The sequence below is a fragment of the Equus caballus genome, chromosome 15 (assembly GCF_041296265.1).
Source record: "Equus caballus isolate H_3958 breed thoroughbred chromosome 15, TB-T2T, whole genome shotgun sequence".
Taxonomy (NCBI): Eukaryota; Metazoa; Chordata; class Mammalia; order Perissodactyla; family Equidae; genus Equus; species Equus caballus.
In genome coordinates, this window is record NC_091698.1 from 33,888,962 (window position 1) to 33,915,712 (window position 26,751).

General features: G+C 38.4%; 1 protein-coding gene across 22 annotated transcripts in view; it reads left to right on the forward strand.

Annotated features, from left to right (window-relative positions):
- The window catches only part of IMMT (inner membrane mitochondrial protein), a 50,646-nt gene that overhangs the window by 13,777 nt on the left and 10,118 nt on the right, over window positions 1-26,751 (forward strand). For 2 of the 22 annotated variants that reach the window (XR_011425945.1, XM_070235174.1), the window contains exons 2-10: window positions 1,343-1,416; window positions 2,164-2,353; window positions 7,239-7,350; window positions 9,675-9,779; window positions 10,142-10,237; window positions 13,019-13,155; window positions 23,172-23,275; window positions 24,536-24,671; window positions 25,219-25,368. Coding sequence is in view for 16 of the 22 variants with exons in the window: in XM_003362956.5 (XP_003363004.2) it covers window positions 1,343-1,416; window positions 2,164-2,353; window positions 7,239-7,350; window positions 9,642-9,779; window positions 10,142-10,237; window positions 13,019-13,155; window positions 23,172-23,275; window positions 24,536-24,671; window positions 25,219-25,348 (1,117 nt within the window). In the remaining 6 variants the exon portion in view is untranslated. Of the gene's footprint in view, window positions 1-1,342; window positions 1,417-2,163; window positions 2,354-7,238; window positions 7,351-9,641; window positions 9,780-10,141; window positions 10,246-13,018; window positions 13,156-23,171; window positions 23,300-24,535; window positions 24,672-25,218; window positions 25,369-26,751 lie in introns of those variants that run through there. The other 20 variants (XM_003362956.5, XM_070235163.1, XM_001497157.7 and 17 more) reach the window with 15 other exon arrangements.

Here is a 26,751-nt window from a genome sequence, read left to right on the forward strand (position 1 = left end):
CCTAAGTCAGCAAAATGGAGTTGTTGACATATGAAAGTTGATCCAATTCTGTTTAAAATTTCCTACTACTTTCTTTACAGAATAGTAGGAAAGCACCCTTTTCTGTTAAATGTAGTTCAAAAATGTTGAGAGTTCTATACTTTAGGTAATAATTGAAATACTTTTTCAATACCAGTTATAGCTGCTTTACATGTTGTAAAACATCTAGTTTGTTGTTGTTTTTTTTTACCCCAAATGTATTAACGCATTAATTTGATATTTACCTCTAGGCTTTGTTGAATACAGTGTAAATTGCAAGTGTAATTCTAGAGAAATTTCATGTGCTGTCTGATCATGTGATATATTTTCTTAGAACTTAAGATAGTTTTGTGTTTTTCTGGTATTGTTTAGATGCAGTTTCATCAAGGAACCTAGAGAAAGCACTTTTTTCCCCTTGACTTGTCATTTGATTTTCTACTTGGTATGAAGAAAGGTTTTATTTATGGATGCAATAAGTTTGAAATTTCAGATTGATAGCTATGAATGACTTTAAATTTATAAAAACCTTCCCCAAATAGTATTTAGTTGTGCATTTATTTGTTTTATTTAAGGAATTCACATTTTGTTAAGAAATGTTTGATTTTATGTGCTTTATTTTGATTAAAACAAATCACAAAGCATTGCCCTGATCATTTGCTTTTGTGTAAAGATAGATTAGTTATATGGAGATAAATATTTCTTTGAGCATTTACAACATTAGTTAAATTGTTTTTCTTAAAACTATTAGCTTTTAGGCTAAACTAAGAATGAATTTTTAGATTTAGATGAACGCCTCTAGGAATTGACCAGCTATGTATTTATCTTAGAGATGGTAAACTTAATTTTCTGGATAAACTAAGCTGAGGTTGGATCTTTTCCCTGAGTGGATTCGTATGTATCCTATAATGCAGTGTTGTTTGCCAGACTCTGTAGGTGACTTTTCAGATGTCTAAATTAAGTTTGCAAAGCAAAAATAGGTATTTTATACTATTGTTTTATTTTTTCTTGGCAATTAAGAAAGCATATGGCAAATCCTGATTGTATCCAAGAAATAATTAGCCTGCAAAACACTTCATAGTTTGATAATCCTTTTTTTGAAATCTTAAAAATAGTAATTTTCTATGAGCCTTGGATTGCAGGAAGCGTCACTGTTTTTTAAAGCTCTATAAATATGTTTCATGATAAATTGATTTCTGAAAGTAAAATAAATTTTTGTTTAATGAACACATTTGTAATAAAAGTATTCCTTTTGAGTTCCCAGCCCTCAAAGCTTCCCAGATTCCTTTAACTGTGTTGGTTGTGATGTTTTCTCCTTCCTCTCTAGAGCTGTCTCTGCGGGAAGTTTGTCCTCCGTCCGTTGCGACCATGCCGCAGATACTCTACTTCAGGCAGTTCTGGGTATGTAGTACGTCTCCCCGTACACAGGCTTTTAACTGTATGCTAAGGGGTGTCTGTGTGTGTGTGTTTCTTTTTCTTGAATATGGGAATAGCTGCTTAAACTCTTTTTGTTAAGGGGCACAAACACTGGAGCTTTGCTAAAATATCTTTGGAGTATTATTTATTCATAGGTGAAAATTGGTTATGATGCTCCTTTGGTTCTTCTGTAATTGGATAGCATCGAAGCTAGATCCCCTCATGTGTGATCTTCCATTCTATGGGAAATGGATTTATATCCAGAACTTAGCACATTGTAACTTAAAAAGTATTTGCTAGTTCTATTTGATATTTGTATCATCTTATGTTTGTAAGGGATTTGATTTGTATTATTTGCAGAAATGTTTAATTAAGGGAGAGGAGCTTTGAAAATTAGTGATATTTGTTTTTTGGGTTCAAAGGAAATCTCGTGATTGTAAACTTGTTGAGTTTTAAGTGTTAAAGGGTAGATTGCTTTATTCCTCCTGTCCTAGATATTACTGTATTTAAAAAAAAATTAGTTATCTATAAATAAATGTAGTTATTTTTTATTGCAGACATGTTAAATCAGGGAAGGGTGATGTGCAGCTATGGTGATAAACTTGGCTGCTGCGATCAGAATCGGCGGTAGAGAAGTAGAGGTTAGAGGCCTTTGAGACCCTACGTTGATCTAGGGGAGTAGGTTGAGGAGAACCAAGGAATAAAAATGTGTTTCCTATTTCTTTCACTTAGGTTGTCTCCTGGCAAAATTGCTGGAGCTGGCCTTTTGTTTGTTGGTGGAGGTATTGGTGGCACTATCCTGTATGCCAAATGGGATTCCCATTTCCGGGAAAGTGTAGAGAAAACCATACCTTACTCAGACAGACTCTTTGAGATGGTTCTTGGTTCCCCGCCTGATAGCGTTCCATTGCCAAAGAAGCCGGTAAGAGTTTTAAACTGTATTTCAGTGTATCCTGTGGAATACTTTGAAAAGCAAGTTGTTTTCATCTTGACAATATCTTCTATGTATAATTCAGTAGAACTTGTCAGATATGTGTTTGTCATTTTTCTTTAAATTGAACTAATATTAATGTGTAGAGTTGGATTTTTGTCCCTTTGGAATTCCGTAAGTGCTCTCATTTCGTACACACCATGTAGAAACTAATTGCCATGACACCAGGGTAAATGGAAGAGGCAGCTTAGGCAGAGGTAACCCTGGCTGCCCTGTGGACTGAGGGGGTCTGTGCCAGCCTACATGTTACAGCTATCAAGCTCTGACTTAAAACACTAAGGACATAAGCATAGAATGGTTGTGACCCAGAACCCCAATTTTTTGTTTTGTTTTGTTTTTCTCCCCAAAGCCCCCCAGTACATAGTTGTATATTTTAGTTGTGGGTCCTTCTAGTTGTGGCATGTGGGATGCCACCTCAGCATGACCTGATGAGTGGCGCCATGTCCGCGCCCAGGATCCAAACTGGCAAAACCCTGCCTGCTGAAGCAGAGCGTGTGAACTTAACCACTTGGCCACGGGGCCAGCCCCTCCAGAACCCAAATTTTAAGAGTTAGTAACGGATCCTTTTAGACCACAAAACAGAGTCACAGAATTTTCTGGTACATAATGGTTTCTTGATGGGAATATCTTCCAGTATTCCTGGAACTTTGTGCATATTTCAGAGTTTCATCCTTTTTTTTTCCCGCATTAGGCTTACAAATTTTTTAAAACATCTTTCTTCTTTCAAACTGCTGCTTGAAAAAAAAATTTACAAAAAAGAGCATGCATTTTTGCTGATTTGGTATTGGGTATTTCTTTATACTATGAGGCTGGATATGGCTGATTTGGTTTATTCTTAGAAACTAGGTGGACTTCTCTTCTCCAGTATCTAGCACGGTCTAGAGACCAATCCTGTAACAAAGTTAATATTTGGAAAAGCAAGTGTCCTCTGATTCCTCCTGCTTCCACCCCAGTCATGCTTTTTCAGAATGTTCTTGGTCTTCGACATCATTTATTCTTCCTTATGAACTTTAAAATGTCTAGGCTGGCTGAGAGAGAATGGTGCAGCGTCACTAGTCAAGGAGCAGAATCCTATGCATTCATTCTAAAATCCTGAGTCTATTTTAAGCTCCATGACCCGGGAGAAACAGCTGGAAGCAATTCTAGCAGCATGGAGTCAGGCTGAACAGTTCAGAGTAGTATTCTTTTCTCACTTGAGATGACTTCAAGTGTCATTCTTTGTAGATGATTTTTTTTACCTCTCTTAATAACTTTGGCCTTTTCTCACTCCACTTCATCTACCCTGCTGAACATTTCCACTTGGATAACTTGACATGTCCATACTGCGCCATCTCAAAATTTACATTCTTCTGATTTGTTTTTTTGTATTAAAGATCGTGCCATGCTGTCAGGTAGTTAAGTTAGAATTCTTGGGTTCATCTTCATAGTTGCGCATATTTTATCAGCTATCATATGCTGTTTAATCTCTAATGTTTATTCTTTTTCTTGCATTACCACCATCCTTATCTCATTTCTGACCTTTATCACTTTATATCCAAATTAGCTTCCAAACTAGACCCGTTCCTCCCCCACCGACCCGGCACAGCCTCTCCCATCTTCCTCCCAGTGCCCATCCACCAGATTTCTCCTCCTAATGTAATTGGGGCCATCCTCATATCAATATCAGAGAATCTTCTGAAATAAGTACTGTCACATTTTCATAATATTTTCATATCACTTATCAGGAACTTTTATACATTTTCTGTTATTTAAAAGACAAGACCATGGAATGTACTAGAGAGACTTTAGAGATTGTCTCTTGTTCTGATTAAGGAAAGTGAAGCCAGGAGTGCTTAAATGTTAGCCTAGGAGCTGGCTCTTGGTTCCTTTATTCCTGTAGTCTGTGGTCTGCTGGTTGTTAGGTTGACTTTCAATACCCTTGGTAGTCTGGCTCTTATTTACCTCTCCAGCCTTATCTCTGAGTGATCCTGCACATAAGTCCTTAGTTTTGTGCCAGTTTCCCTTACAAATATGCATTGTGCTTTCCACTTCATTCATTTATTCAACAAATGTTGATCAAGTGATTATTTTGTCCCAGGTACTATTCCAACGGCCTTGATGAAAGCAGAGAACTAAAACAAAGATCCACCCCTTTTGCACAGCTTTTCCCATGGTGATCTTCTACTCAGAACGATCTCTTCTCTTTTGCCTACTCATTTTCTCTTCAAGGCCTGCATCCTTCACTACACAGACCAAAGTGAATTTTCTCACCTCTGAATTACAATAGCAGTTAGTGTTTTTATTTTTTAATTTGTACCACTTATTCAGCATTCTCTGCTGTTGTGCTTTGTTACCAACTTGTTGCTTTTAGTAACTATGCATTTTATTTCACGGTGACCATTTTAGTGCCAGCATGGTTATTTATGCATAGACAGTAAATATTGAGAGAAGATAAACCCAAAATCTTTTTGATGGACATGGAATAAGACCTGCATGATTAGAGGCAAATGTTATGTTCCTAGATGGGACTTAATATCATAAAAATGTTATTTCTCTCAAATATATGCATTTCTCTCAGATTTCTCTTAAATATTTATGTATTTGAGAGAAATAATATTTTTCTTTAAATTGAACTGATTTTAATATGTAGAGTTGAATTTTTATCGCTTTGGAGTCTCAGACACATACTCACAGATGTCTAATTAGAATTCTAATGGCTTTTTCAAAGAGGTAAAGAACCAGACAAGATGATGTTAAAGTTCATATGGAAGAATAAATAATGTACAAGACTAGCCAAGAACATTTTGAAAAAGTGTTGGGGTGGGAAGGGGTCAGAGGACACATGCTTTTCCAGTTACTGACTTTGTTATAATCCTACTTTTAATAAAACAATAAGGTTTTGACACAGTAATAGAAAGTAGAGGAATAGAACAACTGAGACTGGATATAGGTCATATTTATACACAAACACACAGACACATTTATTGTGAGAGTGTCAGTTGTTAGAACCTTCTCTGAAAGTCATCTGTTAACATCTGTTAAAAATACACAACCCCTTTGACACAGCAATTCCTGTTCTGGCAAACTATCCTACAGACATCAGTTATATGGACAAGGATGTTTAACAAAAAACAAGAAACAACTTGAATGTCAATAAATAGGGGAGTAATTGACCAAATTATGGGATTTGCAACTACGTTAGGGTATGCAATTAAATTAGGATATTATGCAACTAAAAAGAATTTCTTGACCTGAAAGAGAATGTCCATGATACATTGTTAAATGAAGAAAAGCAAGTTACATGGTAATTTGTGTTATATAAAATTACCTATTTTAGTTTGTTTAAAGAAATGAAAAACTGGGGCCGGCCTGGTGGCACAGTGGTTAAGTTCGCGCCCTCCACTTTGGTGGCCCGGGGTTCACCAGTTCAGATCTGGGGTGCAGACCTATGTACTGCTTGTCAAGCCATGCTGTGGCAGGCGTCCCAAGTATAAAATAGAGGGAGATGGGCATAAATGTTAGCTCAGGACCAGTCTTCCTCAGCAAGAAAAAAAAAAAAAAAGATTGGCAGTGGATGTTAGATCAGAGCTAATCTTCCTCAAAAAAAAAGTAAAAAAAAAAAAAAAAAGAAATGAAACACTGTATATGTATATACCTGAGCTTATGCTTGCGGGTAGAAGGCTAGATTTCAAGATGTTAGCAGTGGCTACCTGAGAGTGCTAGAAGGGAAAGGAGCAATAAAGAGGCAAATTAAAACCATTGATCTATCTTTATTATTTGGCTTGTTGTAGTGAGCATGTATTTCATGATTTAAAAAAATATTAAAGTTGTAATAAGAAAATGTATTTCTAGTTGTGGTAGTGACGAAGTTCAGAGTCATTTCTATTATGTTTGAGTAGTCATCTTAGGGATATTTGGGTTCAACTGTCAAGTTCTGGCCAAAAATGGGGCAGCATGGGTGGTAAATGAAAATATTTCTGTTCCTCAGTAATTTTCTCTGGCCCATCATCTGGCAGTCCTCTTAATGAACCGTGCCTTAAACTTAAGGCATGTAGTGGTTGAGAAAGAGAAAAGCAGGTGTTACTCACAACTGGATCATATGTCTTAGTGTGCAGTTGCATGAATCCTGGAGATTAAAGAAACAAAAAATGAATTTTCATGTTTACTCAGAGCCTTTAAAAATAATTTATTTCTAACTGAATGATATACAGAAGACACCATAATTTGATTTAGAAAGCAACTGGAAATAGCCTTCTCAATGTTGTGTATGTAAAAGGAATGCCGTTTAGGGGGCAGATCAACATCATGTACTTTATTAGTTACCCTAATAGAAATCTTTTAACAATTAAAATATGGGCTAGTCGTTTGGAATGAAATTTTTGGATTGCATTTTTCTAATATGATGGCTTCTCTTACTATGGTTAATGCAATACATTATGTTGTGAGGTGTTGATAACTTTATATTAAAAGCCTGCAATGGGGCTGGCTCCGTGGCTGAATTGTTGAGTTTGTGCACTCCACTTTGGCCGCCTGGGCTTTCACTGGTTCGGATTCTGGACGCCAACATGGCACCGCTCGTCAGGCCACACTGAGGCAGCGTCCCACATAGCACAACCAGAAGGACCCACAACTAGAGTATACAACTATGTACTGGGGGGCTTTGGGGAGAAGAAGAGGAAAGAAAAAAGATTGGCGACAGATGTTAGCTCAGATGCCAATCTTAAAAAAAAAATAAAAGCCTGGAAATAATACAGTTGAAATAATACAAGTTACTGTATACAACGTCTTTTTAAAAACGGTATTATATCTGAAATGTGAAATGTTTTTTATTTCCAAGATTCAGTCTGCTCCACTAAAAATTTCTAGTGTGTCAGAAGTAATGAAAGAATCTAAACAGCCTGCCTCACAACTCCAAAAACAAAAGGGAGACACTCCAGCTTCAGCAACAGGTACCTCTGTTTGGAATCATTCTTTTAAAATTATAGCTAAATGAACTGTTTTAAAGTCTTTGTACCCGTGATCAAGAGGAGGGCCCCTCCCCATGAAGGACTCCCTGGTCCCTGGCTCTCAGCCTGGGGCAGGAGTGTTCTCATCTATTCTTTTGGCTCTCTTTTTAGGGGTTGGGTTATGACTCCTAACTGTTTCTCCTCTTTAGATGTTAAGATTTATTCTCTTTTTCCATCTCTTTTTTCTACCTCTTCACCAATTCTTTCTCCTCTCTTCTTTCTTAGTGATGAAAGTGTCTTGATCTGCATGATTTATCAATAATCCCACACTAATTTACGGCACTTACCTAACTCTAACCTGTTCAGTATACATTTAAACCTCTGAAGTTTCTCCTTAGTCACTTCTGTCTTTGATTAAATCGCTTGACTTTCATTCAACAAATATTCATTGATTGTCTACTATGTGCCAAGCTTTCTTCTATGCACTGAGGCTACAGCAATGAGCAAAACAGTAAAAACAAACACAACTTGGAATAATTCCTTAGTGGGATGAGGGCAGGGAATCATATATAAATAGACAAAGTAAAATGTATAGGATGTCAGACAGTGGTAAGTGTGGGAGGGAATATTGCAATTTTAAATGGAGTAGGTAAGGAAAGTCTCACTTGGAAGGTGTCCTCTTTTTTTTTTTTTTTGAGGAAGATTAGCCCTGAGCTAACATCTGCCACCAATCCTCCTCTTTTTGCTGAGGAAGGCTGGCCCTGAGCTAACATCTGTGCCCATCTTCCTCTCCTTTATATGTGGGATGCTGGCCACAGCATGGCTTGACAAGTGGTGCATAGGTCCATACCCAGGATCCGAACCGGTGAACCCCGGGCCGAGGAAGTGAAACGTGTGAACTTAACCGCTGTGCCACTGGGCCGGCCCCTTGGAAGGTGTCTTTTGAGTAAAGACTAGAAAGAGATGAGGCAATGAGTCAGGTCAAAGGCTGTTGAGGAGAAGCATCCCTGGCAGAGGGATTATTAGCTAGTGCAAAGGCTTGGCATATTCTAGCAAGGAGCAGAGGAAGCTGGAGTGGAGTGAGAGGAGAACAGTAGCAAATGAGGTCAGAGAGGGAGCAGAAAGCCTGTTGTGGCAGCCCTTGGAGGCCATCATAAGAATTGTGCTTTCCATTCGGAGTGGGATGGGAGGGTTCTGAGCCAGAGGATTGACATCTGACTTCTATTTTCATAAGATCACTGGCTCTTGTGGAGAATAGAGAGAGACCAAGGGCAGAGCAGGGAGACCAGTGAATAGGCTTTGTGATAATCCAGCTTTCTCTCGTAAATGGGACCTACAGTTTATTTAGAATTTCTCTGTTTTGTTGCTTTTTTTCTCTGTTCCACCTCTAGGCTTTATTTTATTTGCCATCAACACTTTTATTTATAATTTACAAGCTCTTGATTTTTTTCAACCTTTCTTTCTTTAAAAATATGTCTGTGAAATAATTTGTTTTAACTGAGTTCTGTTCTTTACTAATTCACCATCTTCACTGAACTTTTCTTCTTTGTGTTTAAAACTGTCATCCTGTTCTAGCTCACATCTCTTCTTTCATCTCTACCACTCTTCAAAGCAATTAAAAAATATTTTCTAGTTACTTTCTTTTGTCTACCTTCTTCATTACAGGCTCTTTTTTTCTTTGTTGTTGTTTTTCCATGTTATGTATCTCTTAGGTCCACTTCTCATATATTAAGATTTAGTACCATTTAGTACTGTTACTAGAAGCTTTGCCTGAGCATAGTGATGGTTAAAATGCAGTCAGATGCCGACAAGACTCCTTTCTCGTGTGCTTTCCCAGCCCTTGTCCATCTTGTGTGGGTTTGTGTATGAGGTGGACAGTGCCCCTATCTATTTGTGTTTTTGAGTAGTGGCAGCTCATGCGTTTTATCTTTTTTTTTTTTTTGAGGAAGATTAGCCCTGAGCTGACTACTACCAGTCCTGCTCTTTTTTACTGAGGAAGCCTGGCCCAGAGCTAACATCCGTGCCCATCTTCCTCTACTTTATATGTGGGATGCCTACCACAGCATGGCGTGCCAAGTAGTGCCATGTCCGCACCTGGGATCCAAACCGGCGAACCCCGGGCTGCCAAGAAGCGGAACGTGCGCACTTAACTGCTGCGCCACCGGGCCGGCCCCCATGCGTTTTATCATTAAGGAGTGAGGTGTGAAGTGGGTGATAGTAGTAGTGGTAGATTCCTGTGTGTTTCTCGGTTAACCCAGGAATCTATAAATACCACGAGTAACGTATATTTATAGCATCTACAGAGGCAGCTCAAGTTATTTCTGCAGCAGGTGATACACTGTCCGTCCCAGCCCCTGCGGTTCAGCATGAGGAACCTGTAAAAACTGATCACCCTGAAATTGGTGGTGGAAAACCCAAGACTGCAACTTCAGGTAGTTTAATTATTTATATTTGTGGTTTTATAAAGGATATGCTCATCAGAACTATTTAATGCCTAGGCAACCCCTAGACACTATGTAAGTACACAATTATACTCGTTTTAAGTCTACAGACTTGCTTAGCGAATTTTTAAAATTGCAAAGTCTGAACAAATCTTTGAAAACAAGGGATTTAAGATCTGATCCCTTATTTCTACATGTTGGAATCATTGAGTGATGATGTAGTTTTAGAATCTTTTTCATGAAAACATTGTTGATATAGCTGGCAAATACAAGTGATGGTGTTTTTATATCCCTGTTAGCTGTTGAAATTCTGTGCTGAAATTTGATTTCCTCTTATTTACTTTTGCTGCAAGAGGAAGCATCCTCAACCTCTGTACGAGAGCGACCACCCGAAGAAGTTGCAGCTCGCCTTGCACAACAGGAAAAGCAAGAACAAGTTAAGCTTAAGTGTATGTGAACCAGACGGCCTCTTAAGTACTTTGGGTCATCTCTGTCGGGTGCTCTCTTCTTCAGCCATCAGCACAGTTTCACTTCTATCAGCTAATTGTGTTTTTTTGTTTCTTTAGTGGCATTGTTCTATTCACCACGTTTATTTCATCATTTATGTTCTTTCTATCTAAACTTTTCTTGTCCAGGTGACAACGGTGGTTCTTAGTGTACAGTTGGTGAAAATTCCAAAAAATACGTGTGCTTTCTTCATTTGGTTTTATTATGGTTAGTGCTGAAGATTCTTTATACTCTGGGGAACAGAAATTGTGTTTTGGCAACTTGCCTAAGTCTTAATTGTTAAACTCACACATTTATTTGTGCAGGTCAGAATGGCTCACATTCTGGTTTATTACCCAGCCTCTGGGCTCTCGCTCTGGTAGCCCCCTTATGTGATCTTGGGAGACAGAATGTTCACACATTGCTCGTTTCCAGCAAACTAAAGCATATTCTTTTTTAAGTTTCAATTTTGTGTTAAGTTTTTTGATGGTTTAAAAAAGGTATTAGATATCTAAATATGTATTTTCGTGTCTTAAGACACATGGAACATAATGTGTTGTACTGTACTGCAATATATTGATGTTTCTGGAGGTAGTGGGTATGTAGTGTCTTGCTAGATTGAGGGATGTGTGTTTTAAATTTTTTCTTTTTTAAAGATTTTATTTTTTTCCTTTTTCTCCCCAAAGCCCCCCAATACGTAGTTGTATATTCTTCGTTGTGGGTCCTTCTAGTTGTGGCATGTGGGATGCTGCCTCAGCGTGGTTTGATGAGCAGTGCCATGTCCGTGCCCAGGATTTGAACCAACGAAACACTGGGCCACCTGCAGTGGAGCATGTGAACTTAACCACTCAGCCACGGGGCCAGTCCCATGTGTTTTAAATTTTTATGGCAGTTGTTTATGGGTTTTTTTTTGTCTCTTGCCATCACTAATTTCTGTTTGCCTTTCTTCCTTGAGTGGTTCCTGTTTCCTTCCTGATGTGTTGGTTCTACTCTCCTTTGAGGAGGCATGTTTGTTAGAATTGTGTAAATAGTCAAAGGGACAGAAAGAGGGCATTAGTTTGACTTTGGATTTTGTTGTTTTTGTTTTTTTTTTCATTCTTCTGAGTTGGTAAACATGTTACTAATGGTTGAGAATGTTGATTTCTAAATAAATGAAATATTTCTATACTTTTTTTCCCACTTCTTAATTTTTCCTGAATTCTCTTACTACTTCAAATCAAGGTCACTTTTTCTTTTATTCATATTTTTTCTTTTCACTTTTCTCCTTTTAGCATATGGACACCTTGAAGTAAGTTGTAAATTCAAGATGGCGATGTCTGATGTTTCTTCATGCTCCTTTTTCTTTGTCCATTTTTTCTTAGCTTTCATTTTGGGCAAAGTGAGAATTTTCAGCATTTTGTCTCTCACGTCTTAGTTTTATCCCAAACTTTACTTGAAAAATGTGTGTGTGTGTAATTTTTATCTAGAATCAAAGCACAAGAAAAAAAAAGGGGGGGTACTATATCAAACTAAAAAACTTCTGTACAGCAAAAGAAACAATCAACAAAATGAAAAGGCAACCCATGGAACAGAAAAAAATATTTGCAAACCATGTTTATGATAAGGGGTTAATATCCAAATACTATGTACCGGTGGCCCAGTCTCCTGGGGTCTGTGGGCTTCTGTGCAGTGGTTTATTGTTATTTGCGCTTGGATGTTCCAGCATTAACTCATACTTGTTCCCTCCCTAGCCTCTTTCTCTCTTTATATCCCTCCTCTTTATATACACTGTCTTCAGTTGAACTTGAATCTCACACTCATGTCTTGGTATTTTCTCATTGTTAGCTTTTTCCTTTTATCTGTGGTGCACATGTACCGGGTGTGGTTCATCAGGTTCCATTTGTTCATCTCCAGCTTATGCTTCTTTTGCTCAAAATCACTTTTTGTCTTTGTCTCACTTGCCAAATGTATTTTCTTTTTTTTGTCATCTGATACCTGATAATTTCATATTCTCACTGGCTTTCTTTCTTCAAATGATCATTCTTCCATTTTAGTATTATATCTAAAATCCCTTGCTTTAAAAAAAATTTCTTTTTGATTTCTGAAGCAACATATAGAAAATGTGATCTTACAGGTGGTAACCTCTTGAACACTGGTGTCTGCTACTTCCTGAATCCTTTTATGGAAAAACAGTCATTCCTAAGCTACCTTTTCTTTATTTGTTTGCATGTTTTCTTGCTTATCTTTTTCTCTTACCTATTATCTCCTAATATCTTGGTGATACAGATCATTTACTCTGAGTGTCTCTTCCTGCTGAGATGAAGATGATCACGTCTTTTACCCTGTGGATCTATATGATCATTATTTAAAATGAAAAATGCTGGTGGTTATGTGAATTTATAGTCTCTAATAGATAAAAGGGGCAATAGTGCCGTAAACTTTGTTCCTCCCATTTGAAGTATATGCTAGCTTTCTGTAAGCAATCTTTTTCTTAAAAAACCCCAAACGCTTTTTATTTTGAAAAAATTCAGATAGACATAAAAGTAAAAATAGTATAATAAACCCTCATAAATCCAGATTCAGTAAATTAATATTTTATCATACTTTTAAATCAAACTTTGATTCTCTAAATCTGTATGTTTTTTGTTGTTTTTTACTTTTTTGGGGGGAAATACAATGGAAGACTCAGTAGAGGAAGAGGGAAAATTTAAAATAAGTCGTTTGATGGTGAGGGATCTGTTTTTTAACTGTTCTTTTTACTTCAGGTCTAGCCAAGAGCTTAGAAGAGGCCCTGAGCCAAACTGCTGGCATCACTCAGCAGGCCATTGTAGCTCAGAACGCTGCGGTCCAGGCCGTCAACGCACACGCCAACATACTGAAAGCTGCTATGGACAATTCTGAGGTGAGCCAGAGAATGGTTCGATATGCAGTATTTAAGAGACTGATTTCTTCCTCCTGGTATGGGCTTTCTCTCGCTAAGTGAAGACAAGCTAGGGTAATTGTCTTTTTAAATAAATAAAACAAGAAAAACCTTTAAATGTTCTCTTTAATGAATTTTATATATAGTACTGTATTTCACAACAGTGATATGGTACAAGAATTAGTTCAGATTTGCTTTTGTATTTTAATAGAGCTTGAATGTATTTGTTGTTTGCTTTTTTTTGCTTTAAAATCACCAACCATTTTTTTAAATAAACTTTTTATTTTTATATACTTTTAGATTGACACTCAGTTGTAAGAAATAATAGATTCCCTGTACCCTCAAACACCAGCTGTTTTAAATGTTTATGCTGATTATTTAACTTACATTGAACACTTCAAAGAATAAAGTAATTACATTGATTTAAAAATGTGATAATGAGACTCAATAAATTTCCTTTATAATTACATTTAGCTTTTCACTATATACAAATGTATCAACACCAAGTTGTTTAAATAATAAAATAATATAGATAAACTGTAATCTTAGTGATCAGGATCCTGCATAATCAGTAAAGTTACTTTCCCATCATAATTTTGTGGTTTTTAGAAAATTTAAACACAGTTCCTATTGTTTTAGTCATGTACATACATCACAAAAATTAGACCTCTTATAAACAACTGGAAACTACAATCTTTGAAAACTTAAAGAAAATTCTCTTTTTCTGAGTTCAAGAGAAAAATTTAAATTTCAGTCAGAGTTTAGTCAGGAAAGTGGAAACCACACAGAGAATATTTAATATGCTGGTTAATCAGGTGTGGAAAGACTGGAAGTTGCATGATATCAGGAAGTTGGGTTCAGACCCAAGTGGACCGGTATCTTTCAGAAGGACACTGATTAGAAGCAGTAACTGTCATGGTGCTACTTTGGTGGACGGCTGCATAAGATGGTATTTCCTCTCCTCAGTGAACACATAATACGTGGTACATGTGGATTAGACAGTATGAAATCTACTGCAATCAAGATTTTACAACTAAAGGACACCTTATAGCAGCAGTTAACTAGATTAGGGAGTATTAGCTGTTATTACAAAGTAATCAGAAAAATGTGTGAACGCAAGTTTCAAAATGTTAAATGTGGATTCCAGCTTCTGTTTCTTCTAGTGAAAGAAGCTGCAGGTGCACATGGGCTCTGTAATATATACCGAATTACTTTCTCAAAGCAGTGTTCGGAGAATCTGGTGTCTGTTTTACAGGGTGCCTTCTTCTTGGACCACTGTAAGCAGGAATACCTTCAACAAAGGGAGACACGTTTTGGCCCCCAGATATGTCGCTGACACTTAGGTGATTTATCAGTCTATTTGGGTTAGTTGTGAAGAGTTGTCTCAATATAATATCAGATTTTTCTAACAGCATGCGATAGAATCTTGGAAAATTTGTTATACGTGTCAAGATACTGATACAGCCCAAACCAGCATCCTTTTTTTAAATTTATTTATTTATTTATTTATTTTTTTAATTGAGTTATTGATAGGTTACAATCTTGTGCAATTTCAATTGTACATTAATGTTTGTCAGTCATGTTGTAGGTGCACCACTTCACCCTTTGTGCCCACCCCCACCCCACCTTTCCCCTGGCACCCACTAAACTGTTCTTGGTCCATAGTTTTAGATTCCTCATATGAGTGGAGTCATACACAGATTATCTTTCTCTTGCTGGCTTATTTCACTTAACATAATTCTCTCAAGGTCCATCCATGTTATTGCAAATGGAATGATTTTGTTCTGTTTTGCAGCTGAGTAGTATTCCATTGTATATATGTACCACATCTTCTTTATCCATTCGTCTGTTGATGGGCACTTAGGTTGCTTCCACGTCTTGGCTATTGTAAACAGTGCTGCAATAAACATTGGGGTGCACAGGACTTTTGGGATTGCTGACTTCAGGCTCTTTGGATAAATACCCAGTAGTGGGATGGCTGGATCGTATGGTAGTTCTATTTTTAGTTTTTTGAGGAATCTCCATACTGTTTTCCATAGTGGCTGCACGAGTTTGCATTCCCACCAGCAGTGTATGAGGGTTCCTTTTTCTCCGCAACCTCTCCAACATTTGTTGCTATTAGTTTTAGATATTTTTGTCATTCTAACGGGTGTTAGATATCTTAGTGTAGTTTTGATTTGCATTTCCCTGATGATCAGCGATGATGAGCATCTTTTCATGTGCCTATTGGCCATCAGTATATCTTCTTTGGAGAAATGTCTGTTCATGTCTCCAGCCCATTTTTTGATTGGGTTGTTTGATGTTTTGTGATTGAGTTGTGAGAGTTCTTTATATATTAAGGATATTAAGCCTTTGTCAGATATATGACTTGCAAATATTTTTTCCCAGTTAGTGGGTTGTTTTTTTGTTTCAATCCTGTTTTCATTTGCCTTGAAGAAGCTCTTTAATCTGATGAAGTCCCATTTGTTTATTCTTTCTATTGTTTCCCTTCTCTGAGAAGGCATGGTGTCCGAAAAGATCCTTTTAATACTGATGTCAAAGAGTGTACTGCCTACGTTTTCTTCCAGAAGCCTTATGGTTTCAGGTCTCACCTTTAGGTCTTTAATCCATTTTGAGTTTATTTTGGTGAATGGTGAAAAAGAATGGTCAATTTTCATTCTTTTACATGTGGCTTTCCAGTTTTCCCAGTACCATTTGTTGAAAAGACTTTCTTTTCTCCATTGTATGCCCTCAGCTCCTTTGTCAAAGATAAGCTGTCCATAGATGTGTGGTTTTATTTCTGGGCTTTCAATTTTGTTCCATTGATCTGTGCACCTGTTTTTGTACCAGTACCATGCTGTTTTGATTACTGTAGCTTTGTAGTATGTTTTGAAGTCAGGGATTGTGATGCCTCCCATTTTGTTCTTTTTTCTCAGGATTGCTTTAGCAATTCAGGGTCTTTTGTTGCCCCATATGAATTTTAGGATTCTTTGTTCTAATTCTGTAAAGAATGTCATTGGGATTCTGATTGGGATGGCGTTGAATCTGTAGATTGCTTTAGGTAGAATAGACATTTTAACTATGTTTATTCTTCCAATCCATGTACATGGAATGTCTTTCCATCTCCTTATGTCGTCATCCAGTTCTCTCAGAAAGGCCTTGTAATTTTCATTATATAAGTCCTTCACTTCCTTAGTTAAATTTACCCCAAGGTATTTTATTCTTTTTGTTGTGATTGTGAATGGTATTGTATTCTTGAGTTCTTTTTCTGTTGGTTCATTACTGGAGTATAGAAATGCTACTGATTTATGCAAATTGATTTTATACCCTGCAACTCTGCTGTAGTTGTTGATTACTTCTAACAGTTTTCCAATGGATTCTTTGGGGTTTTCTATATATAAGATCATGTCGTCTGCAAACAGCGAGAGTTTCACTTCTTCCTTCCCTATTTGGATTCCTTTTATTCCTTTTTCTTGCCTGATTGCTCTGGCCAGGACCTCCAGTACTATGTTAAATAAGAGTGGTGATAGAGGGCATCCTTGTCTTGTTCCTGTTTTCAGGGGGATGGGGTTCAGTTTTTGCCCATTGAGTATGATGTTGGCTATGGGTTTGTCATATATGGCCTTTATTATGTTGAGGTAGTTTCCTTCTATGCCCATTTTGTTCAGAGTTTTTATCATAAATGGCTGTTGGATCTTGTCAAATGCCTTCTCTGCATCTATTGAGATGATCACGTGGTTTTTATTCCTCAGTTTGTTGATGTGGTGTATCACGTTGATTGATTTGCGGATGTTGAACCATCCCTGTGTCCCTGGTATGAATCCCACCTGATCCTGATGTATGATTCTTTTGATGAATTGCTGAATTCTGGTTGCCAAAATTTTGTTTAGAATTTTTGCATCTATGTTCATCAGTGATATTGGCCTGTAGTTCTCTTTTTTCTTGGTGTCCTTGTCAGGTTTTGGTATCAGCGTGATGTTGGCCTCATAGAATGTGTTAGGAAGTGTTCCATCTTCCCTAATTTTTTGGAATAGCTTGAAAAGGATAGGTATTAAATCCTCTCTGAAAGTTTGGTAGAATTCCCCAGGAAAGCCATCTGGTCCTGGGGTTTTATTCTTTGGGATGCTTTTGATTGCTGTTTCAATCTCTTTCCTTATGATTGGTCTGTTCAAATTGTCTGCCTCTTCTTGAGTGAGCTTTGGGAGATTGTAGGAGTCCAGGAATTTATCCATTTCCTCTAGGTTATCCATTCTGTTGGCATATAGTTTTTTGTAGTATTCTCTTATAATCTGTTGTATTTCTGCAGAGTCTGTTGTTATTTCTCCTCGCTCATTTCTGATTTTGTTTATTTGAGCTTTCTCCCTTTTTTTCTTTGTAAGTCTGGCTAGTGGTTTGTCAATTTTATTTATATTCTCAAAAAACCAGCTCTTTGTCTCATTGATCCTTTCTACTGCCTTTTTCGTTTCAATAGTATTTATTTCTGCTCTTATTTTTATTATTTCTCTCCTTCTCCTGACTTTGGGTTTTATTTGTTCTTCTTTCTCTAGTTCAGTTAGGTGTGCTTTAAGATTGCTTATTTGGGATTTTTCTTATTTGTTAAGATGTACCTGTATTGCGATGAATTTTCCTCTTAATACAGCTTTTGCTGTATCCCATATGAGTTGGTATGGCATGCTATCATTTTCATTTGTTTCCAGGTATTTTTTTATTTCTTGTTTAATTTCTTCAGTGATCCATTGCTTGTTCAGTAGTGTGTTGTTTAGTCTCCACATCTTTGTGCCTTTCTCAGCTTTTTTCTTGTAATTAATTTCTAGCCTTATAGCACTATGATCTGAGAAGATGCTTGTTATTATTTCAATTTTTTTAAATTTGTAGAGGCTTGCCTTGTTTCCCAACATATGGTCTATCCTAGAGAATGTTCCATGTGCACTTGAGAAGAATGTGTATTCAGCTCCTTCAGGGTGGAGTGATCTATATATGTCTATTAAGTCCAATTGGTTTAGTTTTTCATTCAGCTCCACTATTTCCTTGTTGATTTTCTGTCTGGATGATCTGTCCATTGATGTGAGTGGGGTGTTGAGGTCTCCTACTATTATTGTGTTGTTTTTAACATCTTCCTTCAGGCCTGTTAATAGTTGCTTTATGAATCTTGGTGCTCCTGTGTTGGGTGCATAGATATTTATAAGCGTTATTTCTTCTTGATGAAGTGTCCCTTTGATCATTATATATTGTCCCTCTGTGTCTCTCTTTACCTGTCTTATTTTGAAATCCACTTGGTCTGATATGAGACTTGCAACACCTGCCTTTTTTTCCTTGCTATTTGCTTGAAGTATTGTCCTCCACCCCTTCACCCTGTCTGTGTTTGTCCTTGGGGCTGAGGTGTGTTTCCTGGAGGCAACAAATTGTTGGATCTTGTTCTTTAATCCATTTTGCCACTCTGTGTCTTTTTATTGGAGAGTTCAGTCAGTTCACATTGAGAGTGATTATTGATGCATGTGGACTTAATTCTGTCAATCTGTCGCTCATTATCTTGTTTTCCTGTGTGCTTTAGACTGCCCATTTAATACTGCAATTTCTTATGCTGGGTTTCTTAGATTTTTCCTTATCTATGATTTGTGACTCTGTTCTGTACTTTATTTTAGTGTCTACCTTGAAGTTTGTATTTAGAATCTCGTGTGTAATATAGTCTGTTCTCTGGTGGTCTCTTACTTACTTGACCAATACTGATTTAGACCCTTTGCTCTTCCCCTCCTAAATAATTATTTTCATTTTTTATTCCAACTCGTCTTATTAATTTGTAGTTAGAGTGCTAAGATCATCCTTGTTTTGGTAGTTTCCTTATTTTTACCCTAATGCTATAGTTGAATATTTGCTATCCTGTTCTGGTTCTATCCATCGGTCTCCCTAGTCTGTGGCTTGTGTCCCCTTTCTCCCTTTTTTCTTTTTTCAAGTATGAGAGCCTTCTTGAGGATTTCTTGTAATGGAGGGCTTTTAGTTACAAATTCCCTTAACTTTTGTTTGTCTGGAAAAGATTTAATTTCTCCCTCATATCTGAAGGAAATTCTTGCTGGATAGAGCATTCTTGGCTGAAGGTTTTTATCCTTTAAAGCTTTGAATATATCACTCCATTCTCTCCTAGCTTGTAGGGTTTCTGTAGAGAAATCCGCTGACAGTCTGATAGGGGCTCCTTTATAGGTTATTCTCTTTTTTTTTCTTACTTCCCTGAGTATTCTTTCCTTATCATTCCTATTTGCCAACTTTACTATTATGTGCCGTGCGGTGGGTCTTTTTACATTGACAAATCTAGGAGATCTAAAACCCTCCTCTACATACATTTCTCCGTTGATCCCTAGATTTGGGAAATTCTCTTCAATAATTTCATTAAGCACACTTTCTGCTCCATTTTCCTTTTCCATATTCTCAGGAATTCCTATGATCCTTATGTTCTTACTCTTCATTGAATCCATTATCTCTCGGAGATTTTCCTCATTTTTTTTAATTCTTAGTTCTCTTTCTTCCTCTGTCTGGCGCCATTCAGCCTGTCTGTCCTCGATTATGCTGATTTGCTCCTCTAGGTTGTCTACACGGGCATTCAGGGAATCCGTATTCTGTTTTATCTGGTCCATTGTGTTTTTCATCTCAAGTAATTCTGTTTGATTCCTCTTTATGATTTCAATCTCTTTTGTGAAGTAACTCCAGAACTCGGCTTGTTTCTCTATCTTTCTCTCTACCTCATTGGGTTTTTTGATTATAGCTGCTCTGAATTCATTATCACTTAGTTTACCTAATTCCAAGTCCTCAGGACTTAATTCTGTGTTTTTATTGTTTTCCTTCTGGTCTGGGGCTTTTATAAATTGCTGGATGGTAGAGGAGCGGTTTTTTCGCATGGTGGTAGAATTCTGTTGCAGTTACAGCCTGTCGCCACTAGATGGGGGTCGAGAGCGGCGTGTTAGCTCTCCGCCTTGGGGCAAGATGGCTGCGCCCACTGGCTTTGCTGGGGGGGAGGGGCTGTTACTCACACTCGCCGGTCTTGGTTCAGATCAGTTCTGTTCTCTGGTCTCCCAAGCCCCTTGATTTATAGGGTCCCCGCAGACAGAAGCTTTCCCCCCGTCAGCGGGTCTCCACTGAATCAGCGGCAGGAGTCCTGGATGATCCCCCGGTCACGCGGCCCCTCCCCTGCTCCTTCCCCACCCATGCTGCAGTCATCGCAGACTCTAGGGGAGGGAGTGATGTTCTCTCCTACCGTTCCAGTGCCTCCGAAGGTGTAAATAGGGTTTATGATCTCCGCCTTCTTGGTATTGTAGGTCTCTAACGAGCTGGCATTATGTTTATTCTCTGAAATTCAGTTCTTCCAATCTTTTGTTGTATTTTGGAGGGGAGAGAATCCCGGGTCAGCTCACCCTGCCATTTTGCTCTGCCTCTCTGCTCCTTAAATTTATTTTTTAATTTTTTGCTGAGGAAGATTCGCTCTGAGCTAACATCTGTTGCCAGTCTTCCGCTTTTTGCTTAAGGAAGATTTGCCCTGAGCTCACATCTATGCTAGTCTTCCTCTATTTTATATGTGGGTCTTCACCACAGAATGGCTGTCAGTGAGTGGTGTGTGTAGGTCCGTGCCTGGGAACTGAACCCGGGCTGCCAAAGCAGAGCACGCCTAACAACCACTAGGCCACAGGGATAGCCCCCAGCATCCTTTCTTGATGTATTTTATTTTGCAAGATGGCTAAGGTGGCAGTTCACTGAAATATCAACTTCAGTTTTCACACCTTAAAATTAATTTCCTTTATCACTTTATAACAATTTATGTAGAACATAAAAACAAAAAAAGTGAGATACATAGAAGAAAAGTACCAAATATTTCTTCTAAAAGCACAGGTTCTTAGCCTGGAGTAGGTTCTTTGGATAGAATTCAGGAGCTTATTGAACTTGGGTGGAAAACATCTTTATTTTCCCTAGCCTCAAAACCTTTTCCTTCAGTTATGAGTATTGGCAACAAATCATAGTAGTGTGAGCAGTATTCATAACTTTGTCACCAATAGAAAGCACAAGTATTTTCATATCACATTATAGTACTTGGAAATCTCTTGAAATAGCATTTATGCTCGTCACTACTTCTAAATTAGGGTATTTATTAGTCCTACCACTAGATCCTGGTTTGTATTTCAGAAAATTAAAAAAAAAATATTTTATGACCATATTTCAATGTAAACAGGTTCCTTTGCAATCTTGTAGTTTCATTTTAAGCATTGATAGTTGGTTTTCTGAGAAGCTTCCTCACACTGTCACAGTAGTCCAGTGGCAAGGTTAATCCTGCCACTGGCTCTTTAGACTCTGTATTGATAATAGACGTGCCTTTAAAATGGAGACCACGCTAGACGTCAGTGAGAACATAATGTGGAGAATTGGTTGTGAAGGAGAGTTCTGAATGACCCAAACCAGAGGCATGACTTTTGCTGAGCCCTCCTCCCAAAGTAGCAGGCCTTGGGCTGCAGAGGCAGAACTCCTTGTGTTTCTAACAAGGGAAAATACAAGTTGGGCATCCAAGGCCAGAACCCCTTCCTGAGATGGCAGTCGTGTTCTGGGTACACAGCACCCCTGCAGTGGCCCTCTTTGGGTGATTTGAAATATAATTACTGAACCAGTTCAGTTGTTCTTTTCCTAAATAAAAGTCTTTTATTCTTGGGTAATTTAGTATATTCCTGTTCATCTCCAGGGTCTTAGCACAGTGTACTTTCAAGATATGCCATAAGGTGGTTTTGCTCCATATGTACCAGAGCACACTCACTTTAAACTATCTGCACTTGGAAAAAAGAAAGAAAAAAATCGCTTATAATAGTTAATTTAAAAATAATTTTAAATAGTTCAGACAGTTCCAGATAGCATTCCACTCATTGTGTATAGGATGCAGAATGAGGAGAGGGCAGAAGCCAGACTCATCTGTGGCTTCAGTGATCTGGGTTCTTGCGCCTCTTATTGTGTGCGCATCTTGATGCACTGAGTGTGATTATAGTGTTAGAGGTGGGTTTTTTTGTTTGTTTTGATTTTTTTTTGGGTAGGATGTGCCCCCTAAATATGAGCGAACTCTGCTTAGTTGAAGAAGTAGAAGTAGCAGTTAGTTCTGGAGCAAAAACATGCTGGACCTGCCTAGGGAATTTTCAAGGGAGTCTTTATATATATATATACACAATTTTTTATATAACATCTATGTATATAACTCACATTCTATAAAATTCAGCTTAAGTGGAGGTTTCTGACGGTAGTTGATTTTCACCTTATAAATTATGGAGGGTCATTTTTTAGATAATGTTTTAGAGGAGGAAAGACCCTACAAATGTGTAAACTTTCTACTTATCACTTAAACAATGACTTTGGTAGACAGACCTGCAGTTAAGAAAGTGTTAAGTATTGGTGCTTCATTGAAGAATGATTTAATCAACAGACATAATTCATGAAAAGCTTTTGTCCTTATTAACCTTTTCTGCTCATATCTGCTTTTTTTTTTTTGAGGAAGATTAGCCCTAAGCTAACTGCTGCCAGTCCTCTTCTTTTTGCTGAGGAAGAATGGCCCTGAGCTAACATATGTGCCCATCTTCCTCTACTTTATATGTGGGACGCCTACCACAGTGTGGCTTGACCAGTGGTGCCATGTCCGCACCCGGGATCCGAACTGGTGAACCCCAGGCCACTGAAGCGGAACGTGTGAACTTAACTGCTGTGCCACCGGGCCAGCCCTCTGCTTTTAGAATCTAAAAAAAATATCATCTCTCCTTGGAAAATGCTTGTATGCACTAGAACACGATCTTTTGCAGTTTTGGTTGGGGTTAAGGTTGACGGGGGGTGGTTCATGGACTTCTTTGAGCCTAACCGTGAAGCTCAGATTAAGAGTTCCTGCTTTGGAGAAATACTGTATGTAATTTTTACTTTTGAGTTTAATGGCACTTGTGTCTGCATTTAGTCATGTTGGCCTGTCCTATGACAATAATAGCAGTATTCATGTTTACATAATTGTAACTTCTGTTTAGGTTACGGGTGAGAAGAAGTCAGCTCAGTGGCGCACAGTGGAGGGTGCGCTGAAGGAACGCAGAAAGGCAGTGGATGAGGCTGCCGATGCCCTTCTCAAAGCCAAGTAATTACTCATGGACTTTAACAAGTAATTAGGGCCTCCTGGTGGCTTTCTTTGGGCTGGGTTCTCTTTGTACTGTCTGTATAGAAGGAGGAGGCAGAAAAATCCTTCCCTCCCCTCTCTACCTGCACTTGATATTATTGGTGTCAGGAACACAGGTTTAAAAAGGAGAGAGGGAATAAAATATAATTAAGCCAAAATAAATTTGTCAGAAACTTTTATAAAGGATCTTGTATGAGAAGTAGTTTTTCTTTGGATTATTGCTTAGGTGATATATTTCTACAGATTTACTGAGATTCTGCCAAAATTTCGAGATTTTTCTGGAATGGTTTGAGCAGTTTTATCGGAATTTAGAGAGTGTGTCACAATCTCTTCGCCTTAACTACCAGAGTAGTTAGTGTATAATAGGTCTGGTTTTATACAGCCTCGACCTTGGTTCCTGGAGGTTGGCTAAAACTAGGATCAAGCAAGCAAACCAAGTACAGATCAACCACTCATGATGGAAGCCTACATTTGAATACGGGTTCTCATCAACATTGTGAAATCATTAATTTTCATTCAAAATTTTGCTGTCTTCCTTAACAAAATATTTATTACTGACGGAGAAGGAGACGCCTTCTAATAAAGCCAGCATATCTCTTAGGAGATTTAAGACGTTACACGTACATCACTAGACCTTGAGTCAGGGCTCTGAGGTCTGTGTTTTGTGGTGGGTAGACCATAGTTAGTCCGACCCATGGAACATTCTGTGTTTTGACGGCTCCCTGGGACTCAACTATTTGCTCAGTGAGCTCTTTGGCCTCCTCCCTTGCTTTTGCCTTCCTTAAGCTCTTTCTCATTGGCAGGGGAGTCAGCCTAATCCTTGCAAAAGCTGCCATTTATTGAGTGCTCTCGATGTGGCAGGCACTGTGCCAGGTACTTCTTGTGAATGACCCCTAAGCCCTGTACCAGGGTATGCAGCAGAGGAGAGGCTGAGCTGGAGTTGGGTGCAGGTCTGCCCGGTTCTGAAGCCTGTGTCTTTTCCTAGACACCCTGCTACTTCTCTGGTTCCCTCTGGTAAATCTAGCTTCTGACCATGGTGTTTTCACTTGTTGGCAAGGAGGCTTCCCTGCCTATTGACTATGAAAAAGCATTGAGTAATTTTTTTTCAAATTATGTTTTTTCATAGACTTTTAACAATTATACATTGTATTGACTTCAAACTCTTTAATAACGTTGACAAGGAATAATGCTAAATCTTTGTATTGTTTTATTGATTTCCAGAGAAGAGTTAGAGAAGATGAAAAGTATAATTGAAAATGCAAAGAAAGAAGAGATTGCGGGGGCCAAATCTCATATAACTGCGGCAGAGGGGAAACTTCACAGCATGATCGTTGATCTGGATAATGTGGTCCAAAAGGTGTGTTTCTTAGGTCTTTGACAAGTATTTTTTGTTTGTAAATATAGTCCTTTAATCAAAGCATTTTAAGAATTTAGGGAAACAATAAAATTCCTACCATCTCTCTCCCTTTTCCCCTGCAAAGAATTTTAGTTGCTACTAATTTTAAAAACTTGCCTTGGATACAAAGTGGATTGTTGGGGATTGTTGATGCTCTTTATAATGGATGGCATTTTGGGTCGTGGTGGTTGCCACTCAGGGAAATTTCCACTTTGTAGCAGATCTTCTGTCTGCACTTGTGCGATCTGCAGGAGTAGTTTTCTGTGGCCCAGAGGAAGCAGGACAGGGCACAGTAAGATGGGAAAGGGCTTGTCCGTGATATTTGAATAGAATTAGAAGGAAACCAAGACAAGGCTTATGTTCTTTTTTCTGAGCTTTAGATTTCTCCTGATTTATTGTTTACATATTTACAACCAAACATCAATAAGTAACTGAACATAGCTTCTATTTTTGGAATGTTTATGGTAGGCTTTGTTCACTTATCCACATACCTCTTGTGTTTGTTCAGGTCCAGGCGGCTCAGTCGGAGGCTAAGGTTGTGTCTCAGTATCATGAGCTGGTCGTCCAAGCCCGGGATGACTTTAAACGAGAGCTGGACAGTATTACTCCAGAAGTCTTGCCTGGGTGGAAAGGGATGAGTAAGTATAACTGAATGTTGGTACTTTTCTTTTTTCATTTTTTAACAACTTAACAACTAATCTAAACTCACTTCAATTCCACTTCGTCTAGTCCAAACCCCTCTGGCGTGCATATCTCATTTGGTGTACTGTACAGTGTTTTCAACATTTTATTTCAGTCACAGCTGTGACAGGTGACACACCTGTGACAATACACCCATGGTTTTAGCCACGGTGGACACTAGTTTCAGCCAGTGTTTGATTCCATAATCTATGATTCCATTCTAGTCTCTGCTACTCAAAAAAAAATTTGGAATCCAAGTGAGTGAGAGCGACATTATAACCTTGAATTTATTGGAATATTAGTTACATATATGTAAAACTATTCAAAACCTTTGCTACTTCAGGGGCCGGCCCCATGGCCGAGTGGTTAGGTTTACGCGTTCTGCTTCGGCATCCCAGGGTTTCGCCAGTCCGAATCCTGGGCGCGGACGTGGCACCACTCATCAGGCCATGCTGAGGTGGCATCACACATGCCACAATTAGAAGGACCCACAGCTAAGAATATACAACTATGTACCAAGGGGGCTTTGGGGAGAAAAAGGAAAAAAAATCTTTAAAACCTTTGCTACTTTAAAAATATTCATAATGAATTACTTAAGGCACACTTTATGACTGCTCTGTGACAATACCGCAGTTGAAAACTCACCTAGGGACTCTAGTGACAAGGAACCGGCTGTGTGGCTATTGACTTGCAAATAGCTCAGCCTGAAGGGAATGTTGATGGTTAAGCAATGACGCAGTGTGAGTGCAGGGAGCTGCACTTCCCTGCAGTGCTGTGAGGGTAGTAAGAACCAGAGATTACCAGTCTCAGTAAAATCAAAATACTATTTAAATGCCAGTGTCTGTTAGAAACATCAGGGAGCGTCTGCGGAACTCGTGTTATAGGCCTCCCTGGGCTTAGGGTGTCAAGCTTGCGTCACGGAACCATGGCTGGTCTAAGGAGCTAAGGAAATAAAAACCAGTGCAGGAATTTTATAAGCATAATAGCCAGCCCAGAAGGTAGAATGGCGAAGTAGAGTCAAGGCTGTCAAAAAATAACTCAGACATTTAGTTAGTGTTTTGAATGCAGTTGACTCAATTAAGAGGGAGATATCAGACTCTTGTCAAAAAAAAATAAAAGCAGGACTTATAATAGAGGATAAAGTGGAGAAATATAAACAGAAAGTTCAGACCAGGAACAGTGAATCTTGTTTGCACATTGTTGTTTAATCTGATTAGCAGCTAGCAAAGAGGCAGTGTGGACAGTCTGGCCTTGAGCAGGCTTTATAGTTAAGCCACATCTGCACCGTTTCCCTCCAGAATTTCCCAGTGGCTGGACTTCATGGGGGTTACAGCCGCAGCTAGTGTTATTACCCCAGAGA